The 12,756-nt window shown below is 35.4% G+C and overlaps 1 protein-coding gene across 1 annotated transcript; it reads right to left on the reverse strand.

Moving 5' to 3' along the window:
• Window positions 1-7,160: 7,160 nt before the first annotated feature.
• Window positions 7,161-9,222, reverse strand: LOC107823430 (putative methyltransferase At1g29790). Its single transcript, XM_016650071.2, has one exon. It carries the CDS (start codon window positions 8,677-8,679, stop codon window positions 7,276-7,278), a length of 1,404 nt encoding a protein of 467 aa, XP_016505557.1. The 5' UTR covers window positions 8,680-9,222; the 3' UTR covers window positions 7,161-7,275.
• Between the last annotated feature and the right edge of the window lie 3,534 nt (window positions 9,223-12,756).

Below are 12,756 nucleotides of genomic sequence, written 5' to 3' on the forward strand. Positions count from 1 at the left end.
TAAACAACACTAGAGCTGTCAAAACGGGCTAGCCCAGCCCAAGCCTCATGAGTTTTTAAATTTGGTGAGCTAGGGCGGGCCGACCCTTCATCTATATGGGCCTTAAAATGACCAGCCCAGCCCAACTTTAAGAGAGTCACAGGCTAGGGCGGACCGGTTCTTCAATTTTTTTAGGAAAAATATTTCTTTAAATCTTTAGATATTTTTTCGTGACATAATCTCTTAATCATATGAATGACTTCTGTTATTTAGAGCGTACAAGAATCTTGATATTTGACAAGGAATCTCGTAATTGAAATGCAAATTCTCTATATCTCTAGTTTTTCTTTTTTTAACGTTACATGAATATTTTTTTAGTACTTTTCTTTCACTTTCCTTATATTCACGAATTGCTTCAATAAGTTTATATGTTAAGGTTTTACAATTTAGGTTTAACATTATTTGTTGATTTCGTCATTATAGTCCATAAAATTTTTAAAATTCATGAAATTTTCTAGTGTTGTCAATTTTTTTTTGGGTATTAACACTTAACCTTTTACTATATTGAAGAGCAATTTAATATTAATAATATATTAAAGTAACCGATCATTGGCCACTTAAAGTAATATTTTCTTTAAAAATAATTATTATTGACCACTTAAAACTTTCTTAGTTCGTTGTTAATTAAGCAAAAAAAAAAAAAATTAATCTTGTCATACTACATGCATATCAAAAATATAAATTCTAGTTGATATGGAAGGATAAATGAGCAATCTAAGGTTGGAAAATGAGGATTATAGTTAATATTTTTTTAGTTTTTACTTTTTTTAAATATGTAAATTTGAATTTAATTAATTTTTGGCTCACAGGCTGGCCCAGGCCAAGCCTCTGTCAAGCCTCAAGGGCCAGCAGACGGACTTAGGCCGGGCTTATTAGCCTCACTTTTAAATGGGCTAACAAAATCTCAACCTAGCCATACCCAAGTAGCGGGCTTGCTTGAGCTAGCCTCACGAGCCAAGACCATTTTGACGGCTCTAGACAACACGTACAATTGCGAGCCTCCCTATTTTAGTCCATAAACTGCAAGCATTCTGACTAAACTATGGAAGGCCTAAGTGAAATTAGTACGGGCTAACAAGCTTTCGGACTGGTAGTTGAAGATTGTCAGTGTTTGCAAAGTCATTGAAAAATAGTCATTATTTTGCGGTAACACGGAAAGTTCCAACATAATATACTGGAGATTGGTGCACCTATGTATGAACTTTCAGCATATTATGCTGGAACTCCTGTTGGATAACAAGAACTCAGTATAGTATAATTTTGTATTAGTTAGGTAGCTGAGGCCCAAAATGTAATTATTGGTAGTGCTGTAGTTAGGCCGAATTTTTGTAAGTATTATTTCTTCAGTTGAGATCCGACCCTTGACACATTGTATATAAACGTAAGATCCACATCCAGAACCTTCGGATGGTCATTTTTTCTCTATACAGAAATATCTCTCGATGTTGTTTCTCTCTCATCTACTGCACTCATTTTAAATTTCTTTCCGCAAATTCGACCTTCCAATGAGCTTAACATGGTATCAGAGCAGCGTATCTGGGTAGATAGGAGTGCGCTCTTCAATTTGATGTTCGTTTTGTCCATTTTTTCCGGCGGTAAAAATTTTGAGGTTTTCCATTAATCGGAGTTTCGGCGGAGTTTCGACTTTTGCTGGTGATTTTTCCCCTTTCTCTTGTGCATTTACACTATAATTCCTTTTCTCCGCCCTATTTCACGGGATTTATGTTTTCGTGGTGTAGCATAGATATAGTCAGAAAACCCTAATTTTTCCCTTCATGATATGTTCTACTCCTTCTGATAAATCACCTGCTGACTCCACTGCTAATTGTGATCGTGATATATTGCCCAATGATACAATTGATCATAATCACCCCCTTTACATCCATCCCTCGGATAATTTGGGGCTTTCACTAGTAGGAACTATTTTTGATAGGGCAGGGTATAGTGACTGGAGAAGGAGCATGCTTATTGCTCTTTCTGTCAAAAACAAGTTATATTTCATTCAACCTGATTGTGAGAGGCCATCGTTGAACTAACATGTTTTTAGTCAATGGGATATGTGTAATAACATGGTGATCTCTTGGATTCATAATCTTCTTTCTCCAGCAATTTGTAAAAGTGTTCTTTACTGTCAACTTGCTAAAGAAGTATGGATGGAGCTGGAAGATAGATATGGACAACCTAATGAGATTAGATTATCAGGTTAAGAAAGAACTTGCTTCCATTTCTCAGAGTATTATGCCAAGATGAAGATCAGTGCAACTAGCTGATGTCTCTTCTTTAACAACATCATATGTCTGACCAGGACTCTTCCTCAACACCCACTCTTACTGTTTCTGCAAATTTTGCAGGTATTCTTAGTTTCTTTTCAAGTAATAGGCCTGGATGTTCAATTAATACTTGCTTGTTATGTAAGGTTGATAACATCCTGGATTCTGGACTCTGAGGCTACTGACCATATGACCTCTCATAGTAACCTATTACAAAATGTTAAATCTGCACCTATTCCTTACTTGGTAACCTTACCTAATGGTTATAAAGTAAAAGTAACATGTGATGGGGGTTTACCTTTGTCCAATGATACTATTTTGAAATATGTCCTTCTAGTTCCTACTTTTCAGTACAATCTGATCTCTGTGCACAAGTTGGTATCACAACTAAAATATTTACTAATTTTTAGTCCATATTCCTACTTTATCTTACAAGGTCTTTCCATGAAGAGGCCTCTTGAATTTGGTAAAATACAACATGGACTCTATATTTTGCACATGCCTTCTTCAGTACCATCTACTTCACTTACTACTGCCCTCGATTCATCTACTTTTACTTGTTCAAGTACATCTACTTTTCCTGTTTTCAATAGACATAATGTGGAGTGTTCTGTTGCTTTTCATTCTTCTATTCCATTTGTAAATACCAATCATATGAATAAAATGAACACTCTTTGGCATAGCATAGTGGGACATATCCAATTTAGTCATTTGAAATCTATCTCTTCTATTGCCTCTGTGCTTTCTGGCAAACAAGTCATTTGCAATATTTGTCCAATGGCAAGGCAAACCAGGTTACCCTTTCTAAATAGTGAAATTCACACAAATTCCCTTTTTCAACTAATACACATTGACACTTGGGACCCCTATAATGTTCCTACACATGATGGATGCAAATACTTTCTAACAATAGTTGATGATTTTACAAGAACTACTTGGACTCATTTGCTGAAAACTAAATCAACTGCATTTCCAATACTAAAAGCTTTTATTGTTATGGTTCAAACTCAGTTTCTCACCAAACTTTTAACTATAAGGTTTGACAATGCTTTAGAGTTGGGCTCCAGTTCTTCTGCTTCTTCTTTCTTTATAGAACAAGGTATTGTCCATCATACTTCCTGTCATACACTCCTCAACAGAATGGGGTGGTGGAAATGAAGCATAGATATCTTCTTGAAACATCCAGAGCCCTTTTTCTTTCATTCCAAAGTGCCCATGAAATACTAGGGGGAATATGTTCTTACAGCCACTTACTTGATAAACAGATTTCCTTCTAGGCTCTTTCAAAATAAATCTCCATATGAATTGATTTTTGGTGCAACTCCTTCTTATTCTCATCTTAGGGTTTGGTTGTCTTTGCTATGCATCTAAGCCTCCTGTCCACAAAGATAAGTTTACTAGTAGGTCTATCCATGCAGTTTGTATGGGGTACCCTTTCGAGAAAAAGGGTTATAAACTTGTTAGTTTAGAAACTAAATCTTTTTGTGTATCTAGAGATGTAGTGTTTCATGAATCCATCTTTCCTTTTTCTATGCAAGCCTTTTCATTCTCTTCTGTTGATTCCATTCCTCCTAAAGTCCTTTGTGACTTCATTTTCCTTCTTCCTCTTTTCCGGTTCCTAGTTCCTCTTCTTCTATTTCTATCCCAACATTTTATTCTTCTCATCTTCCTACAATTTCTTCTACTTCTTCAGGTTCATCATCTCTTCCATCTAGTTCTACATCTATCCCTTCACTTATTAATGAACTTGATTTCTCACCTATTCCTTCTGGATCTAATTCTAGTTTTTCCCATATTAATGCACTTGTTCTCTCTTCTATTCCTGAATCTGCCCTCCCCACTGTAGTACCTCTAAGAAAATCCACTAGGACACATGTTGCACCTTCATACTCCAATGATTATATTTGCACATCAGTCACTACCTTTTTTTTCCAATGCCCTATGTCCAAGTATTTGGATGCACAATCTTCATCACATACAACATTATCTGAACATCATACCTATTCTCAAGCAGCTTTAGTGCCTAAATGGCAAGAAGCAATGAGAAAGGAGTTTGAGGCCCACGAGGCTAACAATACATGGCATATTGTTCCCTTACTTGATGGGAAGAAGGCCATGGGGTGAAAATAGGTGTACAAAGTGAAATTTAAAGCAGATGGATCGGTAGAAAAGTATAAGGCTAGGTTGATAGTGAGGGGTAACACACAAACTGCTGGGGTAGATTAATGAGAACTTTTTTCACCAGTGAAGTGCCTTATTGCAGTAGCCGTAAAGAACCAATGGCCATTATTCCAACTTGATGTCAATAATGCCTTCCTCCACGGGGACTTGGATAAGGAAGTGTACATGAAATTTTCCCAAGATATTTTTGTTTTTTCTTCTCCTGCTTCTACTCAGCCATATGTCTACAAGCTCCAAAGATCTCTGTATGGGCTTAAACAGGCTTCTCGACAATGGTATGCAAAACTTTCTAGTTCTTTGTGTTCGAAAGGATTTGTTCGTTCGCTCAATGATTACATTTTATTTACAAAAAGGACTAGCAGTTCTATGGTTTTGTTGGCTGTTTATGTAGATGATATCATACTTGCTGGGGATGATGTTTCAGAAATTTCAGCTTTGAAATCTTACCTTGATGACCAATTTAGAATCAAAGATTTAGGACAGCTAAACTACTTTCTAGGCATTGAGGTTATTTCCATTCCTTCTGGTCTTTTACTAAATCAAAGGAAATTTATAGTGGATCTTTTATTTGAACACAATTGCACTGATGTGTCTCCTGTTGTTTTTTCCATTAAGTTGAATTTGAAATTGAAAACTGATGATGGGGCATTACTTTCTAATCTAGAGAAGTATAGAAATCTTGTTGGGAAGTTTAATTTTCTTACTCATACTATACCTGACTTGAACTTTGTTGTACAGTATCTCAGTCAGTTCCTTCAGGCTCCTTGGGTTCCTCATTTAGCTGCAACATTGCTTTCATTGTGTTATCTTAAGGGTACAGTTGATTATGATATTCTTCTCAACAATTCTTCTGATTTTACCTTGCAAGGGTACTGTGATAGTGACTGAGCTGCTTGCCCAGATTCCCGTAAGTCTGTTACAGGGTTCTTTTGTTTTTTTGGTGAAAGTCCTATATCTTGGAATCAAAAAAGCAACCAGTGGTCTCCCTTAGTAGTGTTAAAGCTGAGTATCATGCTCTAAGTAAATTGGTGGCAGAACTGACTTGGTTGACTCGTTTATTAGCTGATCTAGGCATTGAAAGAGTGGTTCCTCTGTTTGTTTTCTGTGATAATCACTCTGCTTTAGACATTGCTCGTAATCCTGTCTCCCACAAACGCATCAAACACATCGAAGTTGATTGTCACTTTGTACGAGGGAAGTTATCTGAAGGCTTTATTGATTTGCATCTTGTTAGCAGCTCAAACCAACTGGTAGACATTTTAACTAAGCCTCTGACTGGGATAGCTCACCATGGTTTTCTCTCCAAGTTGAAGGTGCTTCCCCCTCCAACTTGCGGGTTGAGGGGGGTTGAGGGGGTGTTGGATAACAAGAACTGAGTATAGTATAGTTTTATATTTGTTATGTAGCTGAGGCCCAAAATGTAATTATTGGTAGTGCAGTAGTTAGGCCCAATTTTTGTAAGTATTGTTTCTTCACTTGAGGCATGACACATTGTATATAAACATCCACATCCAGAACCTTTAGATGGACATTTTTTCTCTATACAGAAATATCTCTCGATGTTGTTTCTCTCTCTCATCTACTGCACTCATTTTACATTTCTTTCCGCAAATTCGACCTTCCAATGAGCTTAACAACTCCATCACTCGGAAAGTTCCAGCATAATATATTGGAGAACCTGTGTATGAACTTCCAGCATATTATGCTGGAACTCCAGTATATTATACTGGAAGTTCACATGTAAAAAATTCGAACTCCAATATATTATACTGGAAGTTCACATGTAAAAAATTCGAACTCCAATATAATATACTGGAATATTTTCTGGATTTTGAACAGTGTTTTCGTTCAGATTTATCTTTACATGAAAAGTGGCTAAATTTCCGTTATTTTGAAATTGTGGCTATTTTTCAATTACCAGTTGTAAATCTAGCTATTTTTGAATTTCACCCAAGGTCTAGTTGTTTTGGGTGGTAGAATTTTGTTAAGAAAATTGAATATAATTCAATGAGAACACTAAGGTGCAGCACGTGCGTGCACACACTCACATTGCAGCTGTTCTTACTCAACTTTAACAAATCGAGTCAAAACATCCTTCTATGTTGAGAGCTATATGCATTTGCACACACTCACATTGTACATGTACTTAATCAACATTAAGAAATTGAGTCAACTGTTACTATTAGCAGTTGTATACATCTCACTTTCTGCTATAACTACAAGGTTGCTAGCAGGGCAGCAACTATCTTATTTAGCGGGCTTTTGTTGTGGCTTCTTGTTAATCTTTTATTGCTCTTATTTATATGCTATATTGGGGATAATTTTTGTTTCTTTCCTGTTGGGCATAAAAAAAGAGCATTTTAGATCTGAGGAGCAGAAGTTATGAATATGCATAGCAAGATCGTTTGTTTGTATTGTCAAATCATGATATTATCAAGTCAAGTGGTTATGTCTGCAATATGCTTCCTCTGCACTTCAATGAATGGTGAAGTAAATGTTTCATAACGGAATAAATGATAATTGTGCAATATGCATCCTTTGCATTTCATGAACAGCAAGGTAAATGCCAATGTGAGAAGATTCAGCAGTATTCTATACTGTATTTAGTTCTTGATTGTGAAAGTGGAAATCACAGAAATTATGCATTTTTTAGCAACAGAGACTGAATAATCTTTTGATAACAAAGAGAAGCACAACTTTCTTAGTACAAATTTTCAGACAAGAACAAATGTTGCAGATATATAAATCCTATGAATACCATGTCAGTATAACAAAGACAATACGATCATAACGCTCGAGGAGGCTTTTCTAATAATGCAGAAAGATAAACTTCATCATTGGACTTGGGAGAAATAGCCCACTTATGCTTTTTGTACCTGAATTGCAGAAACATGTACATATAGTCATCCAGATCCTTTCTATTACAAAAGAATCGATCGATCCATAACAAGCCTCCTGGTCTTAAAACCCGATCCCAGTCAAATAGGATAAAATCCAACAGCTGCAGATCAATCCAACCATCCATAAGTCCAGATGTGTGGATCAAATCCATAGTGTTATCAAAGAATGGAAGCCTTTGGTTCAATGTCACATATAGTGGAATTAAACCCCTAAGTGCTATCGTCTCGCTGAAAGGAGCTCCAAGATTCAGTGCAGTCGAGATAATTGTCACATTCTGCTCTCTCATTCTTGCAGCAAAAGTCCCCGTACCAATACCAAAATCAAGACCAATTCTGATCTCCCCCGGCTTAATTCCCAAAACATCTTTGATCATAAAATCCACAGGAAGTGAAGCATTTGCTACCCATTTTAGCTCTTCTTTATCCATTTCAAAACATCCACTGCACTTAGTATAGCCTCGTTTAGGATTCTTACTCGATAAGCACTCGTAGTTCCTGCAAATATAATTGTTCCACCTAACATTTCTCCCATCCGGGATCCTCCATAAAGATTCATTAATCGGATAAGGCTTTTGATATTGCTTAGATGCCCTCGTCAAACACCTTCTCCTTGGCAATGGATCACAACCATTAATCATAAGCTTCTGCGCGATGTTCCAATCATCTTTACAATATGAACCAATATCATAATCCATATATTCCTCCAATTCTTTCTTCATCGATACACAAGCATGCCCTATCGTGTTATAAATCCCTTCTGTTCCATAAATGTTAACCTTCTTATGTCTATTTTCCTTCAGGGTAATATACTTTCGGATCTCCTCAATCACAAAGGTATTAATCAAAGGGTCTTCTTTAATTGTCATATTCTCAACTTTAGGCAATCTAATTTGCCTAAGGGCAATATGAGCTGAATATAAAGGCTTAATCACCTCTTCTTCCAAGAATCTCTTGTATTCCAATTTGGAAATACCACTTCTATGCAACTGATCTTTGTTCTTTTCCATTTCTTGGACAATTTTTTCAATCTTATCTTGCAAAGTTTCCATCTTATTGAGCACTTCATCAACCCGAGAAGTTAGAGCTATTATGTCAAAATGATCATAGACATCGCTCGCGCCATAGAAATGGCGACATATATCCTCATCATGCATGAAAAATCCAGCAGAATAAAACCTTAACAAACTCGAAAAGCTCACGATTATAACAAGTGAACCTAGTATAAGCTGAATGCAACCCATTATTCTTCCTAATCTACATTTTCTAAAGCAAAAGATGGACTCACCCATTGTCAATACTAAAATCACAACAACTCTGTTCTAAACTTTCCAAATCAGATGAAACCAAAAGCAGAACAAAGATTGAATATCAGATTGAGTGCATTTTCTATAAGCATTGTGGGAGGATATACATTAGTGACACGTCAAGCAATGCAAACAGAAATGGAATTCCTATAATCAACTGAAGAAGCAGATCAAGTAACCTGGATTCAGCACCAAGGATGTAAAATTGAAACTGAAAAAGAAAAACAGTGATAAAAGCTCAAAAGGATAGCACTAAGTTGATCTAAAACTTCCAATGAAATGGCGTACATTAGCTTAAAAGTAAGCTTTAAACTTTTCTTGAAACCAATACCGAGTGAACTAAAGAGCTGGAAAATCGTGAACACTAAGCATAGACCACAGATGGGCATGTTCATGAGCTTGAATAAAGCGCAAATCTCGTGAAGGAAAGAGCAAAAAAGCACTAAAATCTAAGCAGCCAAATGGCCAAATGGGTGTTAAATTAATATATAATTTCAGATAATCGACTGAGATAGAGTAATTACTACACATTTATCAAGGATATACAAAATGTATTAGTCATGTGAGATAAATATAATATATGTTAGCGTTGACTTTAAGGAGCATGGTGGGTTAGGTTTCGGATAATATTGAAAGATGAGAAAGCTGCTTGTGGTGGCAAAGTCTAAAGAAAGGTCTTGACCGTTAAAGTTCCATTTGGTTTAAATTCAGGTATTGGTCGTTGAAGTTTTTTCCTAGCTATGACAAAGAGATATTGTATGGAAGTGAAATACTGGGTGGGTAAAAATTGATTCCATATTTTCGACACATTTTAAATTAGCGCATACAATATACTGCTGAAGATTGTAAAGGTTGATTCAAGATTTTAATGCATACAAAATATTACAGATTATTGTATAAGCTAATTTAAGATTTTAGGTTAGTGCATACAACATACTGCTGGATGTACAATTTGTTGTTACAATAGATATGAATTTCCTATAAACATATTATTTAGAAATTTTGACCTACGCATTTACATGCTTAGGTGACACTTCACTAACAATTACTAATAATTTTTCAGAAGAATTAACCTAAATAATCACTGAACCAACTACTTAAACTAAAAATGGACAATGAATTTATAACATATGTAAAATTTATGTAATATATATATATATATATCCGGACAGCTATTCTCTAATTTCTACAGAACCCTCTCTTAGTGGCCAATGCCGTTATGGAGAAAGAAAGAAAAAGGCATTAACTTAAATAGCCGTTCATCTAACTATTTAAATTAAAAATAGTCTATGGATATTTAATATATGTATAATCATGTATAATTATAATATAATCTATATATACCTACTAGGAAAAGTAAACATTGAATTCGATCAACTACTTGTATAAAGATCCGAGAAACAAATCCTGTCAGTGTCTCGTGGATATGGCCACATCCATTGGGTGGGCCGGAGATGTCCACTATTCCTCGAAGCCCACTTATGCCATCAGCGCTATTGGATCCGTAGTTTTGCAACTACCCAAGATGCTCTTTGCTCTTATCCAAAGCCCACATATAATGAAATTTATCATTTGCAAGTGGGAAAATTGTTGAAAATAACTAATATGCAACTTATCGTAACATTCGTTATATAGTACTATGTTAGACCCAGGCCACAATTTATATTTCAATGAAGTGTTTATAGTAGTTGATAATGGAACCTACCACTGCTTTATGATCTCTTAGAAACTTCTTTAATATTTCTCCGACCTAATAAACAGCTAAAGGAAAGAAAAGACACACCTTCCATCCGTAACATGAGATTTAAAGTAAATAAAGGAAAACTTGGGAATCAAATTCTTTGATTTCACCATCCAAGTGTATAAGGATTTCATCCGTTTTCTATAATATAAATTACTGATAGTGATTCAGGTGTAAATGCTAATCGAAGTAACCTAATTCATGTAATCTATATGAGGAATATCCAAGAAATTATTACTACTGAAAATCTAACTGAATATAATCCTTTAAACCGATTGAATTTCAATCGTAGTTCGGCTACTGGCCCAAGATGATCTTTGCTCTTATTCAAAGCCCACAAGCCACAAATAATCTAATTCCCAAGTTTAAGGTATCCAACATATGATGAAATTTATTTTGCCATTTGCAAGTGGGGAAATTGTTGAAGATAAGGAAAAAAATATCCGAGGAAATCAATGTACATTATATGCAAGCTTAATGTTGTTTTCGTCATAGAGTACTATGTTACCCACATGCCACATTTATATTTCAATGAAGTATTTATAATAATTTCATAATGGAACCTGCCATTGTAATTATGTTCAAGGCAAGCCTGTCAATAAAGGTCATTAATAAACTTCCCATCCATAGCAAAAGAAAACCTAATTGTCAAATTTTCAGACGTCAAGACCCATCCCAAAAATTCTGCGGAATAAAAAAAGCTATAATATTTGGACTCTTTCATTTCCTTCCTCCAGGGATCCTCTTCGCCTAGTGGTCAATGAAGTGAGTGAGAATCATGAAGTTTCAATTTTAAATTCCACCATATGCAAAAATCACTAGGTGATTTCTTTCCATCTGTCGAAGCTTTGGAGAATATAATTATTGCTGGTGAGATATGACAAATATCCCATCGAATTAGTCGAAGTACACACAAACTGATTCAAACAACACGGTCAGTAAAAAAATAATGTATTCCATATGAGCATCTAGTTTCATCATTAATGTTGTATTGCTTGATTCTTGGGGAAAGAATTTCCTACCAGATGCAGATAAAATCAAATTCTTTGATTTGACCACCTGCGTATAAAGATTTCATCGTTATCTATGGTATAAAATTACTCATAGTGATTGTTTTCTGTTAATTTTGTGATTCTGGGGTATCCTAAGTCCTAATCTACGTAATTCTAATACATGTGATCTATATGAGGCCATTAATTAGTCTTCTACATATTATATTGGGAAAAAAATTAAGTCTGAATATTGAAGATGAGTGTCATGACACGTGGACTGGTCAGAAGGTCAAAACGTAATAAATAGCCAAGAGGCACGAGCGACAACAGATAGGGGGAAAAGAAAGCAACATAGGTGTGGACCGTTACTAAAATAGGTACGAGTCTCGTACCTATTCGAGTCGTTTAAAGATCAAAGATCAGAAGAAGTTGAAGATACGAATCTGATGACGTAAAAGAGTCTAAATACAGCATTAAATGTCAAATACGTTAGAGAATCTGAATTAAATAGAAATGATTGTGTAACGTTTCTTTTAAATATCATTTATTACTCATAATTGCCTCATTAAGACAAAGGCATTATATTTTCTCTTAGAATCAACTATAAAAGGGGAAAGACTCAACATCTGTAGGGACACAAAATACTATTGAGATCTTACTGAAATACAAAACTATTTACTGCTTTACCATCATTCTCAAAAATATTTTATTTTCTTCTCCTGATTATCAGTAACCCGAATTTCTTTCTAGCTTTGACCAAAAACTCAGATTTTTGGTTAAACAAATTGGTTCCATTACCGGGAATCTGATAATCTTTTCTTTTAAGCTACATCTTGTCCATTGTATCACCATGTCAAACGACAGCACCAACAATAACAATGAAAACACTTTGGGAAACCCTAAAAATCAAATCCATCAAAATCAAGGAGATTTACATAACATTGAAGTGGTTCCCTCCCCTCAAAATTCACCACGTCAATCTCGTGAAGGCACTCCTGAATCTCGTGTTGTTCAACAAGAACAATCTGAATACTTTGAAGGTGGTACAAATGAAGCCTTACAAAAGCTAATTGATGCATAGGTCGGCAAAGCTCTTCAGGCTCTAGTTAGTCGATTGCCTGCTGCACCACCCACACCAACTCCTAATAATAATACATTGGAGAATCCCCGTTCTGGTCTTGTTAATTCTGGAAATGGAGGAACCACCAGTGAACCACAATAAGGGGAACCAGGTAATTCAAATAATTCCTATTTGCAAAATTTAGTACTAACCTTGCAGAAACAGATTAAAGAACAAAATGAACGTATTGAGCAAATCCATGGAGTTCC

The sequence above is a fragment of the Nicotiana tabacum genome, chromosome 7 (genome assembly GCF_000715075.1).
Source record: "Nicotiana tabacum cultivar K326 chromosome 7, ASM71507v2, whole genome shotgun sequence".
Lineage (NCBI taxonomy): Eukaryota > Viridiplantae > Streptophyta > Magnoliopsida > Solanales > Solanaceae > Nicotiana > Nicotiana tabacum.

Excerpts from the sequence above, each read along its gene's own strand:
- LOC107823430 (XM_016650071.2), bottom strand. The coding sequence starts at position 8,679 with ATGGGTGAGTCCATCTTTTGCTTTAGAAAATGTAGATTAGGAAGAATA.